This window comes from Drosophila miranda, chromosome 4 (genome assembly GCF_003369915.1).
Source record: "Drosophila miranda strain MSH22 chromosome 4, D.miranda_PacBio2.1, whole genome shotgun sequence".
Lineage (NCBI taxonomy): Eukaryota > Metazoa > Arthropoda > Insecta > Diptera > Drosophilidae > Drosophila > Drosophila miranda.
Window position 1 is genome coordinate 29,632,548 of NC_046677.1, and position 23,635 is coordinate 29,656,182.

Genomic DNA, 23,635 nt, shown 5'->3' on the forward strand with positions numbered 1-23,635 from the left:
AGGCGGAGTAATGTTTAGGGATCGATAACTAATAATCGTGGCGATCACTGAGAACAAGTTTCAATAGTTTTTATGAGGTGTGCCAAGTTTTAGGCCTTTTTACGTTAACAAAATTGTAAAAAATAAAGCAATGAAGTCACGCTTCAAAAAATGAGCCAAACTTCAAGAAAAAGGATTAATATATCCCACAAAATAATTTCTCTTTTAAAAACCGCACTGGAAAGGCTCTTAAAACATTACGACCGGCACTCGAGACCTTTGCTTGATAAATCCCTAAAAAAAAAAAGCAACCCACTTTTTGCCAGCTCCCTCCTCAAATGGGCTTTAAAATGTATCTCCCGTCACTGCGTGACTCTGTCCGAGTATTTATTTATAATTTCGCCCCGCTATTTATCAAAACGAATGAATATCAATTGCACTTCGGTCCAATTAGAGGTAAGAGCAGACCCTCGTCTATTCAGTAAATATTTGCCCTCCAATGAATTATAGAAAATTGAGGCAATTTCCATAATTATATTTGATCTGCTGCCGAATCGGCTATATAAAGAAAGGGAGGCCCGAGTGGGTTGTGGAGTTTCGAGCCATGAAATTGCTTTGCTGGGGTCTGTTGTTCGTGGCTCTGTGGTGCCGCAGTCAGAGCCAGGAGGAGAATGAGCTGAATGTGCGGCGGATCATGCGGGAGATGGAGGTGATACCGGAGATCCTGGACGAGGCACCCAAGGATCTGCTGAGGGTGAGTCCAAGCCACAGATTGTCCTGGGGAGTGCCTTGATGGGCTCTCGAAAATTGCAGGTGAAATACGACAACACCATCGACATTGAGGAGGGCAAGACGTATACGCCCAAAGAGCTGAAGTTCCAGCCGAAACTCGACTGGAATGCGGATCCCGAGGACTTCTACACGGTCATGATGATCTGCCCCGATGCCCCCAACCGCGAGAACCCCATGTACCGCTCGTGGCTCCATTGGCTGGTGGTGAATGTGCCCGGCCTGGACGTGACGAAGGGCCAGCCCATAGCCGACTACTTTGGGCCCCTGCCGCCCCGGGACAGCGGTCTGCAGCGGTACCTGATCCTCGTCTACCAGCAGTCGGACCGACTGGACTTTGACGAGAAGCCCCTGGAGCTGGGCAACGCCGAGGGGCACAGCAATTTCGATGTGTCAAAGTTCACGCAGAAATACGAGATGGGCTCCCCAGTGGCCGGGAATATCCTCCAGTCGAAGTGGGACGAATATGTCCCGGAATTGATGAAGATGTTGTATGGGGTGGGGGATTGAGGGGAGGGGGAGATGGGAGAGATGTTCCTGCAATGTTTAATTGTTTCATAAAAGTATTTTGAGAGCATTCCAAAACGTGGGGTTGGTTCTTTCTTTAGTGGGAAAGACTTCCTCTATAGGAAGGCTGTAATCCCTAAGTATCTGCCTCTTTAATCGCTATTTTATTTGTGCTTATAGGCCACTTCCCCCCGCAATCCTCTAGGCATCTTAATCCCTTGATTTCGGCCTTTTAATGGAGTACAAAATCAAGCGGGCCCGAGATCCTGCAGGTCTCTCAGAGGCCACTAAATATGTCAAAGTAAAGGCAAATTTATACACAAACTGATAAACAAAACAACAGCCAAGAAAACCCAAAAAAAAGGAGACATTTTCCTCCTGCTTTGAGATGGGAAAAGTCCTGGCCCCAAGGCAGAGCTGCAACAGTCCTTATCTTGACACTGTCATCTATTCGCCTCAAAGTGTGGGGGGGGGGGGAAATTGGCCCGACACCGGCACCGGGAAACCCCACAGCCACTGCCACTCCCCCTCCCACTGGCACTCCCATTTCCAATCTTCATCTCCGCTGGCATCTCGGGCCGCTGCCTTGGCACGCCTATCGCTGGAATTGAATCAAATTACCTTGTAATCTTAACCTTAAGGTTATTTGCCATTGCCCGCAAACAGCGCTTTGTGCTCGACTGCGTTTAGTTACTATTTGAGTGGAATCGGAGCCCCATGGCAGCCCCATGGCAACACCCCGCCAGGCACCCGTGAAAGTTGCACCTTTCACACTTGTTTTGGGGACTGTGGCGGGGGGTGGCGGGGCGGGCTCTCTATATAAATGGAAATCTAACATTACGTCCTATCATGATTGCAAAGTTTAAGTGAGTTTTGTGCCAAGTGCAAAGCTGCTTGAGGTACTCCACTTCTCGTTGTTGTTGTTGTTGTTGTTGTTGTCGTGGGGGGCTCTTGGGGGATTTGGAAAATGTTGCAAGTCAATCAAAGCGTGTGGTGGGGGAGGGCGGGGCATTGCATTGGAAGAACAGTTCAGCAATCAGTCCGAGGGGGGGTATCGATGCTCGATAAGGTATATCGGATTGAGTTGGCATCGGCATCGATTCAATGACAGAAAGAGGCGAACCACCCAAGGGAGAGAAGGAAGGTTAAAAGTTGTGGTGGGGGGTGGGGGGGGAAAGAAAATCGCATTAACTTGGCCCGCCAGTACTTGGTATTCAGGAAATGTTTAATGAGGGCCCAAAACGAGTATTGAGGAGAGGCAATGCCCCTAAGATTAGCCCCAGAACTTCTTGGAGGCCACCAAAAAGCGGAGAAAGCCTTGCAGGACAGGGCCAATAGGTTTCTAGATCGATAGCTGAGCAACGGACCTCCTAATGACCCTCTAAACAAAGCTCCTAGCTTCCATTCAGTTCTGTGGGAATGTAACTGCGTTTACTCGCTATTTTTGGTAGAAAGACGGATAGATTTATAGATCTTCTTGGAAAAAAAAAGCTTTTTTCAAGGCCCTCGAACAGCATTCTTCAAATTTTTGCACTCGCTTGAGAAATAGCGAGTGCTTTGAACCATAGCGAGGACGCGAACCCTAGCAACGAGTACGATTTAGCCCTAGGGGAAGCCCTAGTGATTTTCGACTGATCCTAGCAGTTTCCAAGTTTCCAATGAGAGGGACATACCTTTTTTGTTGCCCTTTTGTCAAAGTATTACAAAAAGTTGGGCTCTTTTCTACCAGCGAATGCCCATAAACCCCCATAGAAGACAAAGGAAAAAGAATTCTACATATCGCTTTACAAAAGCCCTTCCTTTAGTCCCAAAATCATTATACCCCTCATTGCCTCGCCCCCTCCCACGCCTCATCAGCCAGATCCAGATCCAGAGCCAGGCTCTAATTTCACGCTCGTCTGGTCGCTCTTTTATAAGAAACTGTGCGTCTTTTTGGTATGCTTTTTTGAGCCATTTCAGCTGCCAACCAGCGTATGAGTAATCTGCCCCAGCAATGCCACAAATCCCATGGCTGCCATCCGCTGTTCAGCGTTTTTTCTGCGCGGACAAACTTTTGCTCTTATTATTTATCCCATGTGACAAATTTTGGTGCAGCAGATAATAAATTATGTGTTGCAGTTTGGGGCGAAAAAAAAGGGAATTAAATTAAAAGAAAACGAGAAGAAAACGAAGCTTGGGATACCCTGAGAGGTCTAGGGCTTGGGGTCCATGTAGGTCGATCTTTTGGGGCCACCTTTGCCTTAATGTCTGCTCTTCGAAAGAGTATAACCTCAGAGGAAAAGTTTTGTCATCTTTTGCGGGGTTTTACAAGTTTTTCGCGCACGTTTTAATTTAATAATCGGCGTCTGGAGTCGTTTAGTGGTGGCAAAGTTTTCTGGCTTATCCTTAATCGCTGAGGAGGGGCGGTGAAGGGGACCCGGCGGGGGGGGAGTATGTAAAAATGCTTTTAATTGGAGCATCGGATGCCTGAATAAATCATGTAATGAATAAACAAGCCCGCACACTTGTTGGCCCTGCATTATTTATGCGGCAAATCAATATCTGTGACACTTTGCCTTGCATCATACCGAATTGAATGGCATTTGCGATGCATGACTACGACTGCCACACGCAGTGGCAGCTCCCAGTGGAGCAGGAGCAGGAGTAGGAGCAGGGGCTGTGGCAGGAGCTGCCGGACTGTGGCTCCTGTCACACAGTTAAAATGTGATAAATTCTATTACGTGACAGAGAGAGCGAGAGGGACGAGCACTCTCTGACACACAAAATGCAAACGTAAACTGTATTGGAGATTAGGGATGGTAGTGGGATGGCGATAGATACACGATAGGCGATAGGTGAATGAGATTTTGGAGGGGATAGAGTTTAAAGGGTTACGTAGAGCAGGATAGAGATGGTATGTGGATTGGGAGAGGCATTTAGGAACTAAAATTGAGAGTTGGATCGAGTATTGCTGGCTTGGGGGATGGGTTTAGGGAATAGGAGCTTCATTGAGACCTAAATGTTAGCTGATTCTTATAGAGAGTGTTGAGATACAACCCTAGGACACCTGGGGTTCCTTGGATAGTGAAAATGTCCCCAATTTCCAGGCCTTTAGAGACCCGTTTCCCCCTGTTACGTGGGATTCCTTGGACTCTGGAAATGTGACCACTTTCCAGGCCTTTAGAGACCTGTGGAGAGACCCCCCATATCTCTTAGAAGTCCCCCTGTTGTCGTGCCTAGCGTGCCTCACGCTTCCATCTCTGGATAACTGTGGCTCCGCATAGAAATGTTTTGAATGGACAGGCAAGAAATCCATTTTGTGTGGCACCAAATCAAAATGTAGCAGCCAGAAACAGACGAACACTCTCCAGCGCACTATCCATGGACTCCGCCAACTCGATATACTCGTAAAGACAGACGGCCGGCCGGACGGACAGTCGCAGAGGGAAACACACATCTATAAACTGTAAACATCAAGCTGAAAGTTGCATGTGGCAGTGGCTGTTGCTGTGGCAGTGGCAGTTGCACATTGAAAGCCAAAACTGACACCAGCAGACATTTAGTACGCATCGCATATTGAAATTGTAATTTGATTTCTGCCTTTTGCCACCAACTTTCCATCCCAACTGTCTCTCTCTCTCGCTCTATCGTCTCCCCTGCCCCTGTCTCCCCCCAGGCCGTGGAGTACTCGCATTTCTATCGCCTTTGGGCTGCATGCCAGCAAGGTTCTTGCCCCCGAGCTCCACAACAATTGCGTAGATTGCGAATGAATAAACGCATTTACGGCTTACAGACCCAAATTGGGTCATTGTGGGTTGCTCCCAACCGGAAATAAAGGAGGGTTTACCAAATGGAATGTATTGGAAGGCCGTGAAGGTGCTGGATTTGATTGGGGGGAAATATTAGGAAGAATATAGTCCCCGAATTAAGACACTAATATTTTCGGCACAAGCCAAAGAAAAAAATAAATAAATAAATAAATTTAAAGAAATATCAGCCATATTTATTAAAGGAAATTAAGGAAACAAATTTAATTAAAATAACTCAAATTTCCGTTCTAAAAAAAATTAAAATCACATAAAATTTTTTTTTTTTTTGGAATTTGTTTTTTCTGGACATTGAAAAAATTCTCAAAAATCATTTCGAGTGTCTTTATTCTTAGAAAGAAATTTGGGTTATGGTAAGTCCTTTTCAAAGGTCGAAAAATCGAAGAAAGTAGGTCCATCAATAATGAAAATAAGTGAGAAAATTGGTAAAACTAGGTGTGTTCCGAGTGATTTCATAAAGAACGGGTTCATAAAAAACAGAATCAAAATTGCTACTTTCGAGACCGCTATGCGATCTGTTCTGCGAGCTGCATCTAAAATACACGACTAAAACTCGATTTAAAAGTCTAAGACTGTCCTTTAAGCTAGTGCTAAAATAATAAAACGTGTTGTTTCGAAGACTCCAGTCGTAGACTGTACATAGTTGCAATTTCGTAAAAAGTTAACACTGAAACGTGATACTCCAATTGGGAACTCCTATGAGAATTTTTATTGGTTCTAAACTTGGATTTGAATGGGAAGAAAGACGTCTGTTCAGAGGGAAACACTGCTTGGGAATTTTAGGAATAAGGAGTGCCAGTCTCTGTGCCTGTGGAAATGGCACTTGGGAATCATAAGGGAGAGACTAGTTTTAATAGAATGAGAGCTAAGGCCATGGTGTTTCAATATATTGGCAAATAAAATACACAATTAATGTAGACCGACGAAATAAAGGGTTTTGGATGAGTTTTGGGCTGCGAGGAGGTTCCAGGAGGTGCGAGAAAGTGCGAGGAGGTGCGAGTAGGACATTTGTTAAACACCGGTAGTGCCCGATAGTTTTAAGAATATCTTTACCATCATATCTTCTTGCTTAAACCGTTTTTAATAAATATTCCAATAAAGAAAAAGGCAATCCCGTCAAAAATTGATTCATTTACCCTCCAAAATAATGTCTATCTGTTCGTTCAATGCTGAGAAAGCTAGATCGCAGCAAGCCAGTAGTATTAAATCGAAATTGAGTAAAAATTATAACTCAAAATGGATATTATAAACGAATCTGTGGCCCTCGGCGTGGATTTAATAATTTTGGGCCTCTGCGTACGCGAATATATGTACAACCGGAGGGTGGCAGGACTCTTGAAGACTGCGCCGCACTACAGCATCGATGGAGATCTCAAAGCCATTGTGGAACGCCAACAGGCCGAGGGTCTGCCGGTCTATGCGGAGATCCGGGGCACTGTCACGCCCAGGGGCGTGCCCCTGCGCAGCGCTTTGGTTCCGGGTGTCAGCGGTGTGCTGCAGATTTTGAAGCTCCAGGAGCACCGGGAGGCCCGGGGCTTTGCCGGCTTCTGGATGGAGCATCGCAGGCTCCTGTACAGATCCGCCAACGAGATGCCCTTCGAGCTGCGCAGCCAACAGCACGGCGTGGAGATTGTGGACGCCCTGGGCGCAGCTGTGCTCGACGTGGACGTTGTCTACGACCACTACAAGCTCTCTAAACTCTCCGTCCCTGCCCAGATCCTCGGACTCTTCAGTGGCATACGACAAAAGGGTCTCCAGACCACGGAGGAGGTCCTGCGCGAGGGCAGCTCCCTGACGGCCATCGGAAGGCTGGAGCTGATTGGAGACTCGTTGCGCATGCAGCCGTCGCCGGAGGCGGGCCTCTTTCTGACCACCGCCACAAAATCCGGCCTCATCAAGCGGTTCGAGGCTGCCAAGTGGACCATGATCCTGAAGATTGCTCTTTGCGGCGCCGTCTCAGCCCTCCTGATCGGCCTCATGGCCAAGAAGTTGTATCGCAAGAAGAGGCAGCAGAAGGAGGAGGCGGGAATACACAGCCGCCTGGAGAGAGAGCGTCGCGAACGCCGTGCCCGCGGTCGTCCCCCCGCACTGTCCGATGATGAGCTGTGCGTTGTCTGCGCCACAAATCCCAAGGAGATCATTCTACTGCCCTGCGGCCATGTGTGTCTCTGCGAGGACTGCTCGCCCCACATTGCCACCCAATGCCCCGTGTGTCGGGGCAAAATCGTGTCCAAAGCGGCTGCTTTCATCGCTTGAATCGGAAATCTCGTGTGTCTATGCAATGTAAAGCCCTTATATTATAAATTATTATAGTGTTGACTAGTTTCAAGGATCCTCTTCGTTCAGAATGCTCCAGCAGTCGAGGAAACGCCAAAGTCTGGCGATTAGGCCAGTGCCACCCATGGCTTTCGAGGCTTTCTCCTGAAATGGAGAACCTGTAGGGGACAGGGCAGTGGCCGGCGGCTGCAGCTCCCACCAAAATCATTCCCTGTACAGCGGATTCTTGGCCAGACCGCCACAGAACCTTTGAAGCCTTTGGAAGGGTGCCCGCTTGTGCCTGGTATGGGTTTTCGATGAAGCCTTCCCTACTGAAAGAGAGTATTGAATATTGACTAGAATACTATGCTTAAAGCCTCGCCAATGCCTCCCGCCGACAAAGAGGAACCTGAGGCACAGTGCAAGCGTCTGGACCCTCCGCAAATCCTCCTGGAGCACAGAATATTCCAATAGACGAGTGAGAGTTCGCCTCTCTACTTGTATAAATTACTCCTTGCCTCGAAGCTCTCTTCGAGAAGTGATTCCCAACCAATCGGCACTGTCTCCTCGGCCTTAGCGATGTTTCTTAACCGATAAATACCATTGGTATCGCCTACATGGTCTGGGGCTTTGTATTTTATTTTATTTTAACTATTTTATGTGCTGATTTCCCTCCCATAGACCCCTTCAGAGCCAGTACCTACCACGGTGCTCTGCTTAAAGCCTCGACAAAGCGGCACCTGCCCCTGGAGCCGCTTGGGGCACTTAAATCATTATTTAATTTGAATTTAAAATGCAGTCAAGAATTCTCTGCCTGCTCGCGGAAACAAAGCGCGGACAAATAAATAAAATAAAATGGCAAACTCATTACAAGGCAAGTGCTGGACGAGGCAGGCGAGGATGATGCGGATAAGGATGATGGTGACGATGACGATGGCGATGATGATGATGTGGCAACAAGTCGGAGTCGGTCCGTGGCGCAGGCATCACTTTCAACAATGGCACATGCATCGGGCCTCTGCACACACACCACTCATCCGCAGAGCACAGTGAGAGCGAAAAAAAAGTGGCCAACAATGGGAGGTCCTGGCCAAAGGCACAATGGGACTGGCAGTGGGCCCCCCACAACGATTGTTGAGCTCTCCCACTTGGCTGCCTGCATTGTTGGGCAGGGCCGGTGTGGCGGGGTGGCGCCACAGCCTGGGGCATCTGGGGCATTGATGCCAGGTGACAGAAGGTAAAAACTAACTGCACTGCCGGGCGAGTGGGTGGCCTGTGGGTGTGGTCTGTGTGCGTATATATTTATGTACTTGTGTGCATATGCCCGGCCATTTTTTGCAGCTAATTGCCGGCTATTTACATTTTAAATTGCCACCGACTTAAAAACAAATCTACTTAAAATGCAACAAAGCTCCAGGGCTGCAAGGCTCCAAGGCTCATTTATTTACCAGCCAATGAATTATGAAGCGGAGGCCACTTTCGAGGGGGTTTTCTTTCATATTTAATATTAAATTGGTAGCTTTTCCTTCTCTGAAGCAGCCTTTGGATTGATTTGCCCGCAGAAATTGAGTTCGGGAATACCTTTCGTATGTCAATCCTTTGTCGTTTCTGCCGCTCTGCCGCTCCAATGGCCCTGCATGTGACATTTGCGTGAGCCGCAGAATGTTTTCTGCCTTTGCCTGGAATCCGTCTTTTTTCTTTATTGACAACTTTGAAAATTGTTTGCACCGCAACCTGGCACCACGCCCACACCCACACCCACGCCCCCGCCCATTGTGGTAATACTTTTGAGTGGTTCGGGCCGAAAGAGAAATTCGATAAAGTATGAAAATGTTTTTTTGACATCAACTTCGTGATTTTCATGCAAAAATGTGGCAAAAACAAAGCTCAAAGAAGGCAAAGAAAGGCCCCAGCTAAGGAGTCGAAGACGCAGGATACTCTTTTGAGGGCAATGGCAGCTTTAGAAGGTGTAGAATGTGTGATTAAGTGGGATGAAATGGTCGAAGGGCTCCATAGAAAGTAGTCCCAAGTGATTGCCCCAGTGTTGCATGCCCTCTGGCAGGGTATTCCGTTGCTTATCGATCTGCAAATTACATGCAACCCAAGTTGAGGCCAAAGGAAACAGAAAATTAGCCCAGGCCACGTCCCTGCCAGAGACTGTCAAGTGTTGCATACTTTTTCGGGCAATTTGAGAGCCTCGCCTCTGACAGGGCACCGCGGTGCGGGGGAGAGCGGCGTACACTGGAAAATGGAGCACATTTGCATGAAACTGAAGTCGGAGAACGGCAAACATTAGCCAAAGTCAGATAGCCAGCGAAAGTGAGGTTTCGGTCGGGGCCGGGGGCTGCCGGGCTGGCAGATTTCGTATGTTTTTTTTCTTGTGTCTCTCCCTGCCAACCCTTTTGGGAAGCCACCCTCTAAAGAGTGGAGGGGTGGGGGTTGGGGTTGGGTTTGGGGCCCGGAAGCGGTGGAAAGTCAAATATGCTGCCAATGTTATTGATGGCACACGCACCAAAACAAATTTGCTTAAATCTGTTTAATGTTTTCCCATTTTTTTCTGCGCCCTTAACTGGTTTTCCCTCCCCACACTACATTTTCTTTTCAGCGCCCTTAACTGGTTTTCCCCTCCACCCCATTTTCTTTTTTCGATTTTCAGTGTTTTCCCGCTTTTCTTTGTGTTTTTTCAATATTTCTAAATATGTTTTTTCTTTGAACAATTTCCTAAAATATTTGTTGTGTTTTTGGCCATGCGAATGATTGGCCTTATAGATCATTTTGATGAGGGTTCTTATGCGACTGCTTGGGCTATGATAAGTGGAAGGTAATTGGAGGGAAGTGTGCGGAATTTGAGGCAAAAAGAAGGGAGGGGGGATATGTGGAATATTTTGAAATTTTCATAGGGGAAATATTATTTCAGATTATTTCTTTCTCCTGCATCTGTCCAACGATACTCGGATACCTCTTCCCCTCACAAAGTATCTCTTTTCATCTCTGGCTTCATCCGCATTAATATTTAAACATTTTGAGCTGTACTTTTCTGTATTTCTGTTTAATTAAGCGAAAATCCCAATGTTAACGACCAAAGTTTTTGCCTTAACAACGAAAAACCCAGAAAAATCAGCAAAAATAAATGTTTCGACTAGAAGATACCAAATTTTTGGGATACAGTCTTTCGAGGCGGATTTCCCCAATGTAAATGGAGAGATGCAGATGTATCTCCTCGTTGGGTGGATACTTTTTTGCCTTGAAAAACTCTGGAGCGAAAATCCCCAGTAATACACATATTTTCCACATAATCAACAAAAGCACTAATTGCATTGAAGACACACGCTCCGACGTTGATGGCTGATGCCTGAGAGGGGGGCGGAGGGGGGAAGAGAGAAACGAAATCCGTAAGAGATGGAGGGAGTGCCAAGCTATATGGATATCTCGGTCTCTCTGTCTCTCTGTCTGCCTGCCTCCCATTACATTTCATTTGCGCTTCGTGTGCAACGGTATTAACGTTACAGTTACCATTTACCTTTACCAGACTACCCGCCCCCCCGCCCCGCCCCGCACCCCGCGCCCAGCCAGGACTCTGATGACGCGCTAAGCTGTCTGCATGCGTAGACACCCACACCAGACGCCCTGTTGGCTTTTGGGGAGCACCATTTCAGTGTGTCTCCCTCTCGCTATCTCGCTATCTCGCTTGCTCCCCCCTCAGCCAGCGGACAACTTCATTAACGCAAAGCAAACACACGCATGTCATGCAGTTTTCGAACTGACGCTGGGAGCCAAGTGTTTGATGTTGTTGCCATTCCTCTATCGGGCTTCAGGCTTCAGGCAGTTTAAAGTTACATTTTAGATTCCACCAATCATGAGGGGCGGGCAGGCGGGGAGCACTGTGGCAGGGTCTGTGGGGCAGACAGTCCCAAATGTTTGGCGTATTTGATCAGGTGAGTGTGTTTGTGCTGCCCCACAGACAGACAGAGCGAGAATCAAGCTTTAGCTTTGGGTTTAAACAAATAAAAAATTAAGCAGTGGACAACTCAGTGGGAAAATAATTATTGGGCAAAAAACAGGGACCGTCACAACTATAAATTAAAAAGAAAAATAAAGAAATATGAATTAGGTATTTTCTGAATTTTTTTTTATAAATTGAAAATAAAAGATATGTCAAAATTGTTATATAAAAATTGATATATAATAATTTTTTTGTATTTTTATCATAATTATATTTAAATTTTTATTAAAAAATGACAAATAAATATTGAATTCAAATATTTGTGAACAAAGGCCCAGAGCGCCCAAATAGCGGCTCATGTGTGAGCGCCAAAGAGTGTAATTATTATTATTATTATATCATATTACCCTTAAGATAAATAAACCCAAAAAATATGGGCTTAAATGCTTAAATAAAAAACTGTCTGAAAAAAACACAATAATTTTGAATACAAATTTAATTTTTATATATATTTTATACAGTTTAAAAATACATTATTTCACAATGAAATTTTGCGAAATTGCCTCGCAGTCTCAGTGCTCGAGTAATTGAGTAAATTTTGTCATCATCCTTGAAATGCATGCAAATTAACATTATTTAAATAATTAATTGTAATTTGATGTGCTTTTCCAGCTGAGATGTTCGCTCCGCTCTCCTTTCTCCTCACCTTGTGGAGGTCCTTAGATCTTAAGTCCCCTTCTCATTGTTTAGGCGCGGCACAGAGTCCATTAACAAAGCGTAACGATGTGTCATATGAGACACACACACGGGGAAGGGGAGAAGGAGAAGGAGAAGGAGAAGGACCAGGACCAGGACCAGGACCAGGCTTTTGTTGTTATTCATATTTATGGGTCTACTACTACCACGTGAGTGTGGGTGGGTGGGTGTGGATGTGCATGGCTCTGCGATTGCCTCCTTAACAGGCCTAACGAACTGCCAAATTACGCCGAAATGGCATTAAAAATTTAAATTTTTTCGAGACCCATCAAAAGCGAAAACGCCAGCAAGTCCTAAATAACATTAAGAGGAAAATTATTTTTTCTTTTTTTTCCCCCCCCCTGTCCTTTTGTGTGGGTATCGTTGTGCGTTTTTGTGTGTGTGTGAGCCCAGAGTGTTTGTGGCTTTTCTTTAAATAAATCATTTGGGTCGGTGTGAACAAATGCGGGGGGCTGTATCCATTGAAGGGAGGGTATAAATAGTGTACAAAAAAGAATGAGCTTCAAAATATGCCCTACAAAAGGGTAGTGGGGACTCGAACCGCCTCAGAAACTTATTTTTCATATTGGAATTCGCATTCATCCATTTGTTTGGATAGCCGATGCTTTCCGAAAGGCTTGGATCGGTGCGTAGGATGTTGCTCCATCTGAAACACCGATCCAATGTGTGTTGCTGGTTCGAATCCCGCTTCGGCCATGGAAGTAGTCAAAGTCGTAGAAATGAAAATATCGGGCGATCAGAAATGTTAATATTTTATTTATTTTTAGGATTATTCTGATGGAGGAAACCAGCGCAAAAAAGGTAAATTACATTTATTTTTTGATTTTTATTTTTGGTACATATTTCTGAAGGATTCATTTATTTTTCAGACGATTCTTCTTGTTTTTTTTTCCTTTTTTTCTTACTTTCACATTCTTTCGTATTCTCTCTAAACTTTTTCCACTCATTCGCAGCCGTGAATTGCTTTAAAGACCCTATTCTTATGTCCATTATTGTGCTTCAATGCTTGAGCAACTATTTTCTTGCTCGTAATTGTGTTGTTGTTGCCGAAGCACAAAAAAACTAACTGTAACGCCCTAGCCTGCAAAGCCAGAAACCGCAGCAGCACACGCATACACACACATGCGCTCGGCTGTTGCTTTCGGATCGGAGCGACGCGTCGCATCGCGTCGCATGGCGTGATCTTCCGATTCCCTTTTGCTCTCTTGTGCTCGTATTTTCGTGGCGTTGAGTGAGTCGAAAATTGGAATTAAAGCCAAGCGCAGGCATGGAATAAATCACCAACGTTAATTGGAAATAAAATAAATATATTTATTGCTTTAAAGACACCCCCACCCTTCCAGTTCAAATTCCCTCTCCTCCAGTAACCCATTGAATTCCGTATTTACTTTATGTGGCTTGTTGTTGTGCCACTTGGCAATTGAATGCGGATGCCACCAAAGACTTGCAAATGTTGCCAAGAATGTCGGATGGAAAGTACACAACAACAACAAAAATATAAAAAAAGTGCCTGTAACTTTGGGATGTGAAAGTTTTTAATCTGCCGCATGCAAAACTTTAATCGAAAAGAGCGCCGACAACAAAAACTAAGTCAAACTTTTCAAATTGAAATATCCAACAGGAGTGTCACGGGGGGGGGGACGGAATAGGTGGGGGAAAATTCGATTCGTACTCGTATGTTGTTTCGTCGTCACATGCCAATTGCGTGTTTGAAGTGCATGCAGAAATTTAAGCCGAAAACTTTGATCGCTGCGGCAGTGACAAAGACAAATGGGAAAGTTTTTCCCCATGCAGCATCTGGTCCTTCGCTCTCTCTCGATGCACTCGATGGTAAAGTGGCAAAAGTAGTTTGTTCTTGCCTAAAAATATGCAAAGGGCATGCAAACAATGCAACCTCCATCCTCTAGCCTCTATTTGTATTTTTTTTGGGGACAAATTCTCTTCGTAGGAGGCGAAAGTTGGTAACTTTTTTTTAGTCAATTTAGAGCAAACATTATGGATGTAGTCAGGGTTTTTTTCGATTGGTTTTCGGTACTATTATCCGTCAGATATGCCAGATAAACCCGGTCTGATATGTAAGAGCTAAACAGCCTTAATTTAAACAACTTTTAAATGAATTATGACACAGAGCCATATAATATTGCCACAAAATGATTTATTCCCGAGCTTAGAAATGTCGGCGTAATTTAATCAACTCGAATATGAAACTAGAGCCACAATAGGGTCCCCGCCGCAGCGGCAGCAGCGGCAGTGGCAGCAACAGGCATTCCATATCATAAAAGTCAAATAATTTGCAGCTATTTTTAATTAACCAAATATGTGTTTGTGTATGTAAAGCACGCACACAATTACACTTGCATGAGGAAACACGTATAGAAGGTGGAGGCTAAACGATGAGTTTTTTACCTGCAATACTCCTCCATCGATATTTTTCAGTGTAAAAGCCCAAAAACCGACTGGTTTAGGGCCTCCATACTGTGCTGCTCATCCTTCTAAATCCTTCGGTCTATTACCGACATTGAAATCGCATCGGCAACACACGCAACGTGCCATTGCAGCTTCAGAGGGAGAGAGAGAGAGAGAGAGAGAGAGGGAGACAGCTGTGAAAAGGAGTTGGAGCCCAGAGCGAGAGGGAAATGTAAATATGACAGGCGAAATTAATTTGCCCAATGCAAATATGCAAAATGTGGAAAATGTTCCCAGGCTTTTGCCCCCTGCCACTCCCCACTCCCCACTCCCCACTCCCCACTCTGTGTGTGCTTTCACCACTATTCTCTCTCTTTTCTGCATACTCGTAAATGCGGTGTCATACATTTTTGGCAGAAAACCGAGAGTACTTCCCGAAAAACCATGAAAAGCAAATAACTGAAAAATATTCGCTGACGCTTACGAGTCGAGAGCAGAAATTCAAGCACACACACAGATACACACACACACACACACACACACGCACAATTATAATGCAAGTCATGGATGCTTCCCAGCTCTCATATATCATGAGGGGGCTGGCTGGCTCTCTGTGTTTGGGAGTTTCCAAGAAATTGCACCTGCCATGGCCACCCCCAGGGCAGCAGCAGGCCACCCAGCATCCCATATGCCTTGCTAATATGGCTGGCTAGCTTAGTTCTTGTCGAGGCTATAGGAATCTGCCAACTAGAACAGAGGGGCAGGGGCAGGGTCAGGGGCAGCAACTGAGGTACCCAGCGGGCGATATTTGCCAACAAGAAGCTCATTTTCAAACGGTTGCAGCCACCTGCCACAACCCAATGAACAATTTTCTAGCAGGTAAGAGGTGCAAAGGTCCTTGATAGCCTCTGCAGATGTTCTATGGCTCTTAAATCAGACCTTATCGTACACCTTTAGAAGCTCTCATACATCGTAGGGATTTCGGAGCTAAATATCATACAATAGTCGGCGGATCAGGGACTCTCCTGCCACTTCGTGCCACTGGCTTTTGCTCACTGGGTTGCCAGTTGCATATGCATGGAGCTCGGAGTTGGTCTGCCTTGGTGCTCATTATGCATAAATTGTGGGCTGCGAGACTGCACTGAATTATGACAAAGTTAATGGCATTATAATGCCAAAACGCTGACATCTGCGAAAGCCACCAGAACTATGCGTATTGCAGCAAATCTGTCCTGGCTTCCTTAAAGCCAAAAAACTAAGCAACTTTTCGGCCTGTGTGCTAACCTGTTGGCCAAAGCAAATGACCCTCGTTTGTGCGGCCCCCATATCTCTTCTTCCTGTGACTGGCAGGGGGTGGGGGCATACATGGGTCACCGATGTCAGCACACATACACATCAGTGTCAGACCCTGAGCCTTTTCCTATAATCTGGTTTTTGCATACCCCGTAGACGCGCCAGAACGAAGGGTGTATAAGGAGTCAGAAGTTTTGCTTCCTGTTTGGATAGTTGTAGTACATTCCTTTAAGGGGTATTCCTTGCAACCAAATCGCATCTTCTGGTCTGCCTTCTGCCTTCTGCCTCGTTTTTTATCGCGATTCTGGCGCTCGCGCTTGAAGCCACAGGACACATGGCTTTGGCAACAACAACACCAACAATGGCTTCTCATATCACCCGTGTGTGTGTGTGTGTGTGTGTGTGTGTGTGTGTGCCTGCTTCCTGTACACGCCGCATGCCGCCACCGCAAACTTGCGGCAAAGGAGCCCTGCTCTCACATCCGGCTTCCGATTCGCCTTTCACCATCGCCCGTCGCCCATCGCCTCGCTAGTTGGTTACTGTTAACTTGTTTTGATTTTTTAATGGCTCGCCTGACAACAAGCACATTTATGCTTTCACAGCGCCCCAAAACTTAAAGCCGGCGCCACCTTTAACGCGGGTTTCCCCAAGTTTTTCGCCCAGTTTCCTCTCGTGTTGCGTGACTTTTGTCAAATAATGGCTAAACAACGGCTAAACAATTCATCTACGTGGGATTCGTGAAAGATACTACTCAGCATTTGAGCCCAGGATCCTAGGGAGCCCGAGCCGAGCTTTTGTCATGCAAATTGCTGAACAAGCAGGGCGAGGACCCAGAGAGTCGTGGCCGTCGTGACGTTGATTGCTCATGAAGTCAAATTAAAAGCAAACAAGGCCCAGGCAGGACATGATGAAGTGGAAAATGCCCTGTAAAATCACTTGGACTGAAAGATCGCGCCAAAGAAAGGTGTGTTCTCCCAGGTTTTAGCTCGGCTTGGACTCCATTCTGATACCCACAGCCAATGTAGCCCCTCTCAAGGGTATATCCGCAGGAGAGGCGGGCCCTACCAGCCCCATTACCCCCATTTACCATTTCCATGTTGTTCGCATGCAACTCCTGGATAAAAAACAAAAGAGCTGCCAACAAGGCAACAGCAAAAACCATGGAAAATCATGGAAAACCAGAGAGAAGTGGAGTGAAGTGAGGACCGGTTGACGTTAAAGGGGAAGCACACACACACACACAAGTCAAGTCGGAAAACTTTTGTTCTTGGCATTGTCGTGGCTGCTGCTTCTGCTGCTGTAATGGCTAGGGCCAAGCAGGCGGCGGAGTCCTGTGCAGAGTCGTCGATTTTAATTACGTATGCAATTTATTTATTACCTTTGCCCGGAAATATTGTGCGATTGTGTTGCTTGTTTCCTCTCCTTTTCTCTCCTCGACAAAGCCCAAGGAGGCACTCAGGCAGGTCTCAGGCAGCAAAGATTTAACATGCGGTTATGAAGTTATTTTTCATTTTCACAATTGAGTCCTGTCAGAACGTACAGCCCATGGAAAACGCTTTTCCGAACGGTGGAATGGTGGAAAATGCAACTTTATTGAAGGTATTTTATGTAAATTTAAGAGGAAAGGAGTTGGTGTCTTGGAGTAATCGAAGGAATGGATATGGGAGTCACTTAATTCCTACTAAAAACCCAACAATCCCACTTCAAAGTCTTGTATCTCTTCCCCTTGACTTAAATCTAAGGACTGCCAGCAAATTCCCTGCTCAATATTCACCTGATTCATTACGAATGAATAAGCTAAGTGAGAATTATGAGCCACCCACGGAAGTCGCATCAATTTCCATTCGAAAACCCGCACAGACAGACATGCCTTTAGTCAGATTAGGGCCCAGGCTCAGGCCAGGCCCAGGCCCTATCGTGGGCATAATAAATCCTTGACCATAGCGTGTGTCCGCTAAATTAGGTTTTTCATTAGGAAAAACAAGCGAAATTTGTTCACAATGTTGTCGTTGTTCCCGCTCAAAATTGGTTGCATTACTTGATTAGTGAGAGCGCACAATGCTGTTATTAAAATTCAATCTAAAATTTGCCGTTCAGCTCAAGTCTCGTGATTGCATGTCTAATCGAATTTAACAGCCTTTTTGCAGCGCGGATGTGTGATAAATGTGAGGCAAGTAGTGACGGGGGCAAGGACCCGGACCCGGATCCGGACCCATGCCGGGGAGCAGCAAGGAAATTAACGAATTTCATATTAAGTGCAAATTCCGGCTTCCAATTCGTGTCATGCGATTGTGATTTGATGGAGCTGGCTCTATGGGGACTCCATAGCCCCCCCCATTCCATCTCGTAAAAAATATAATTTGCATTTTGATCGCGTGAATGTGTGGACGTCTATGCTACAGGTGCTTGTACGGGGGGGGGTTTTTCGGAATGGAATACTAGTGCGATTCTTGAAACTGAATCATGAGTTTTATGGTTGGACTTGGAGACGGGGGACAATCTCCTGATGGAAGCTGTCGTCCGTCTCGGTTGGGTCTCTCGTTGGGCTGCCTTTGGGCAACCATGGAAGTCGCACTGAATGTGCGACAAATATTACAAAGTCGACGGCATAGTCCACCTCATTCTCCTTCTTCTCAATCTTGGCCTCACTTTGGTAGATCTCCCATTTGCTGCAAAGGAATCAAGCCTGTGGATGGTGGAAAATCGGTGAGCAATGGGAAAGTAAGGCTGTAGCAAATATCAAAGATTCCCTTAGACCCAACCTCGTGATTGCAGGACTGTTTCTTTGACCTTTTCATGGGCTACGCATCTTTCAGGATAGATTACACAGCCTTCGTCTGACGTGGGCGGCTGACCAGGGTTTCTAATATTTGACCAAGGTCTGATTTGCTCCATCACGTCCGATTTTTGCTTTCTAACCTCAAATATGACGGAAATTTATTTAAATAATTCAACAGATTTGCGTGAAATTTGTCTGCCGGCGGTTTTGGGGTCAAAAATAACGAATTTGAAGTCAGTTTTCAAATATTTTAAAATGGCGGAACCATTAAGAACGGATTTACCTGAAACGAGTAGCTCTACAAGCTTGCTACATCTACACCTACATCTACATGTAAATCTACATATTGATCGTTTAATCTTTTGAAGAGAAAAGAACTCGATAAATCTGGAAACAAGAGCATAATTATATGAGTTTTAATAAATTTAAATTTTTTATTAACTGAAAATGGCAGCAACACCACCATGGTGTGATAGTGTGGCTCAAGGGCTTGGTGGATAATATGGTCATACCTGCAAATACCCATTAATCAATATTAATTAGTATTTTGGATCAGCCCATCGATATTTACTGCGATATATATTCTTTAACATATCGTGTAAGCGCATTTGGCCAGCCTTCGTTTCGTTTCTGCAAACCAGTCACAGCGTTCCTCATTGGAGGAAAGTTTGAGAAATTCAATCAAAAATTCAGGAAACGTGTGCGGTTGTAAGATTTGTCAATCAAATTGCAGTCTAGTTCGGGTAAATAACAAAATTTTTATATTTAGGAATAAAAAACGGAAAAAGAGCGAGTCTAAGGGCGAAAAGCAGCAAAAACAGGCGAAAACTGGTAAGCAGAACATTCCAGAAGAACAACCACATGCATACAGGCCTGTGTGTGTGTGTGTGTAATGCAAAACTAATTGGAGGTTATTCCGCTTAGAAAACCGCATTGCCTTCGTTCGATTTGGTACAAAGAAATTTGGTAAAAAAAAGAGAAGAAAAATGTCGGACCGCAAGGCAGTGATCAAGAACGCGGACATGAGCGAGGAGATGCAGCAGGATGCCGTGAACGTGTCCACCGCGGCCCTGGAGAAGTACAACATCGAGCAGGAAATTGCGGCCTACATCAAGAGGGAGTTCGACAAGAAGTACAGCCCCACCTGGCACGTGGTCGTCGGCCGCAACTTCGGCTCGTACGTCACCCACGAGACGCGTCACTTTATTTTTGTCTACCTTGGCCAGGTGGCCGTGCTGCTCTTCAAGAGCGGCTAACGGGAGTTTTCAACAATTGAGCCATTCTCAACATAACCTAAACATCTAAAATGTCCGTCTGCAGCGACAAAAAATCTAAAAAGCTAAATAGTTAACCCACCGCCAACAATACTCCATAAATTGTAATCCAAAGCAACACTTTTCCTAATAAAAAAAAAATAAATTGCTCAAAAAAAAATACAAATTATAACGAGGGGAGGGGGCCGCTGCTGCGGCCGCATAAGAAAAAGCGCTGCGTAGTAATCGTCACCAATACCATAACCACCTTTTTTTTTTCTTTTTCTTGCTGTCCACTGATATGTGTGCCTGCCGACCGCTGCTCTGCCTCAGTCGGCTGGCGCCGCTGCTTTGCACGCAAAAGAGTGTGTGCGAGAGAGCGAGACAGAAAACGTGTCGTCGGGCGCTGCGTAGCCACTGAAAATTGATTTGTCCGTTCTGGCTCTAATATTGAACCGATCTGAACCAGATTTGGCAAACTGGTAGATATGGATGTGAATGCCACAGATTTTCGTATTTTGTGGGAGCGCAGGTGCGATATCCCAGGAGTGTGGATACCACATTTGGTGGCCTTAGGTCTTATAGTCTCTGAGATCTAGGCGCTTATGTATCTGCAGCGACAGGCAAAGCAGACCAGGAAACATGTGTCAGCGAGAGAAAGAGAGAGGGAGAGCGAGAGCGCGAGGGAGAATGGAATGGCTTATACATTCTAGACATAATAATGGGCCAATCTGATCCAGATTTGACAATCTGGTATGTATGGCAGTTGCCTATGACTTGCGTTTCTAGTCTCTGAGATGAAGGCGATAGACGGACAGACAGACATGGCTCGATCGACTCGGCTATTGATGCTAATCAAGAAAGGTTTCCTTCTGGAAGTTGCACACATTCCACATGCCCTTTCCCCACAAATCTGTTATGAATACCCCTCTATACTCTTTTTCAGTATTGGGTCTTTGTAATGATTGATAATTATAGTTACTGTTTATCTAATAGCTTTACTATAGCGGGCAATGTTATAAGGGCTGTAAATATTGTTATTACAAGGCCATATTGATTTCTTGGAGCGGCCATCGGGATTATGTGGGTTTTAATCAGGGGTCTCTTTGTGGATGGCACTGATGCTCCGCCAAAAGGCGGTGATCTCCTTCTATAGAGGTCAGGGGATTCACAGATTCCATCTCTATCTAGTCTTTCTCTACAAGTGTACTAGTACTGTACTTAAGGTGATATCTCAGGTGCTTTAGCCCCTAATAATCCCCCATTTGTCAACCAAAAAGTCTTTGTAATATCAGGGAATTTTAGGGAATGCCTGCCATATTAAAGACAATCATATTTGTAAAGTTTCCCTTGGGTTCAAGCTTTCAATCAACACTTTAATGAGCCCAAACCCAACGAACGAGCGCATCCGATAATGCTTTTTGCATTCAAACAGGACCCGCACTCTGCGATAATGTCCTTTTGAGTCCATCACAATCGCAGGGCAAACAATGGGAGTCGAGTGGCACTGGCAGTGGCAGCAGCATCCGCCTCACCTGGTTATGGGCAAATAAAAATTGCTTAATTAAGTTAATTAAAATATTGTCGCTGTCCAGTGTGTCGCCCGGGCTGGGCTGTGCTGCTTCCGTGTGCCGTCCGCAGTGCCCTGGCCCTGGCATTTATGTATTTTTATTATCATAGCGATTGGCCAATTTCGGACGGGACATCGCTGGCGGTAATTATGCCAGATCACGTTCCAGTCGGCAGTCGGCAGTCGGTAGTCGGAGTCTCGTTTGGGATCGAGGTCGGCCTGAGTCCAGCAGCCGCAATAATAATCATAAAAATAATATTAATAAAGTTCTCAAAGAGCGGAATATATGTGTACATTTTTGCGAAATACTTTTACACTTGGCAGCTGGCAGAGGCATATGGAAATATTTTCCCTGGTTTCCAGGGGATTTCGGACAGCAGAAGGAGGATAGAGTTGGTTTGAGCCGCTTTCACAGTTCGACGACTTCTGGCCTTGTCCGACAGCTGACGCGCCTCCTCTGTCAGAGTCCGTGCATCCGTCGGACGGACGGCAGGACAGAGAGGGTCAGTCAGACTGATTCTCATGCATATTTCATGGCAAAGGATTCGGCCCGCAAAAAAGGATACAAAAAAGCACACAGTAATTCCCCACTTTGGAGGCTAAAGCGTGCCGTAAAAATTTAAGTGCCACGCAATCAGTTTTACGCTGCAAAATCTTTATTAATATTTTTTTACGTTTGTCAATTTATGGATAATATTTCAACAGGCCTTCATGCCAGAGAGCATTAAAAAACAGCCCAAACAAAGGTTGGCAAATGCTTGGATTCACGTCAAATGGCTTCCACCTCTGAACCGGTGCCTGCCCTTCCCAGAAATACGGGGTTTTATGGGAGCTGTTTACCCTTCAAGCGATGTTTCGTGTCTGCCTCTGCTGTGGGCCGGGCTGAATGGCCAGAGGAGTGCAGTTCGAGGCCGAGTTGAGTCTGCGCAGGGGCTGGACGTGAGTGAGTGACTCTCTGGCGAGTGAGTAGATGGCGCTAGCGAGTAGGCGGATTGAAGTACTCGTTGGTTTTGGATGGGTTTTTGAAGAGTTTTTTGAATGGAAAGTGATGAAAATCTATGGGATACGAGGAGAAGGTAGGCAGAAGAAACCTTTTGGCTCTTTGGGATGGGCTTTTCTTAGCCGTATGTTTTTTTATACAGAAAATACGGCTAAGTTTAAATTTTCAAAGGCCAAAAAAATCAGAAAAATTCAGAAATACGTGCCTTGGGTTTAAATTCCCATTAAAACTCTACACCGCTTTGTGGTTTTCAGATTGCCCATCATTTCCACACCCTTTCCGGCATTGTTTGATCTCTCAACACAACCTTCAGGCCCCCCAACTTCTAGTTCAGCAGCAAATGAGCAAGACTCTTGACCTTTTTTGTCCATGAAGCAGCAGCGCGCAAAAAATGAACAAATATAAATTTTATAAATTACTGTCAGTAGCACTGACCTCAATATGAAATTACAAAACATAACTCGAGCACACACACTCGCACACACAGAGACAATTGCAATAGATACGTGTACGAGTACGAGTACAAGTGTAATTGCATTTTACTTGGATACAAAACGGGGAAAAAACCTCACAAAAACCAAACGAAAACCGGACCAACCGCAGAAACATACGCACACGGATTCGAGTATGTAAAGTTTTTTGCTCTGACCTCAGCTGCTATAATTATTGCCATTTTTTGCTGTACATATCTGCCATAATGCCACTAGATTTTCCAGAGCCGGAAAACGGGTCAGTCCAAAGTCAACATTAGTTTTATTACAGCACAGGGCAGAGCACAGGGCAGAGCACAGGGCAGAGCACAGGGCAGAGCACAGGGTTTGGAGGAGGAAGCACAAACTAAAGGGAGCTTGAGGGGGGAGGGGGTGTGTGGGAGAACAAACAGCAATGGAAACCTCATGGAAAAGCAGATATTCTCTCATTAAACAAAACAAAAATGTCACCAAATTTGTACCGAAAATTAAAATCATAAAAAAAGGGAACTTTTGAGGGCTGTGCAACGAAGACTTTTGTACCCTTTGAAATGAAAGAAAATAAGCAAATAATAATAATAAGAATAATAAAAAAAATAAATTTAGTTTAAATAATAAAATAATAATAAAAAATAAATAATAATAAGAATAATAAAAATAAGAAAAAAAAAGTATAAATAGTGGGAAAAAATAAAGATGATACAGATTGTTGCTGGAAGTATTTATAAATGTATAAATATAAAACTTCTGTTAATATTATTCGTTTTATTCCTAAAACTTTGAGCAAAGATTAAAGAATTCAGAATTGTTTCAATAAGCATTGAACTG

The 23,635-nt window shown here is 45.1% G+C and overlaps 3 protein-coding genes across 3 annotated transcripts; all 3 read left to right on the forward strand.

Moving 5' to 3' along the window:
- The first annotated feature begins 574 nt into the window (after positions 1-574).
- LOC108161590 (putative odorant-binding protein A5) lies at positions 575-1,296 on the forward strand. The gene is made up of 2 exons (XM_017295878.2): positions 575-733; positions 793-1,296. Exons 1-2 carry the CDS (start codon positions 584-586, stop codon positions 1,276-1,278), a joined length of 636 nt encoding a protein of 211 aa, XP_017151367.1. The 5' UTR covers positions 575-583; the 3' UTR covers positions 1,279-1,296.
- Positions 1,297-6,271: 4,975 nt separating this feature from the next.
- On the forward strand, positions 6,272-7,407 carry LOC108161461 (mitochondrial E3 ubiquitin protein ligase 1-like). Its single transcript, XM_017295724.2, has one exon. The coding sequence runs from the start codon at positions 6,318-6,320 to the stop codon at positions 7,335-7,337; it is 1,020 nt and encodes a 339-aa protein (XP_017151213.1). The 5' UTR covers positions 6,272-6,317; the 3' UTR covers positions 7,338-7,407.
- Positions 7,408-19,123: 11,716 nt separating this feature from the next.
- LOC108161378 (dynein light chain 1, cytoplasmic) lies at positions 19,124-19,942 on the forward strand. Its single transcript, XM_017295625.2, has 3 exons — positions 19,124-19,222; positions 19,284-19,345; positions 19,439-19,942. The coding sequence occupies exon 3, from the start codon at positions 19,501-19,503 to the stop codon at positions 19,768-19,770; it is 270 nt and encodes an 89-aa protein (XP_017151114.1). The 5' UTR covers positions 19,124-19,222; positions 19,284-19,345; positions 19,439-19,500; the 3' UTR covers positions 19,771-19,942.
- Positions 19,943-23,635: the final 3,693 nt, after the last annotated feature.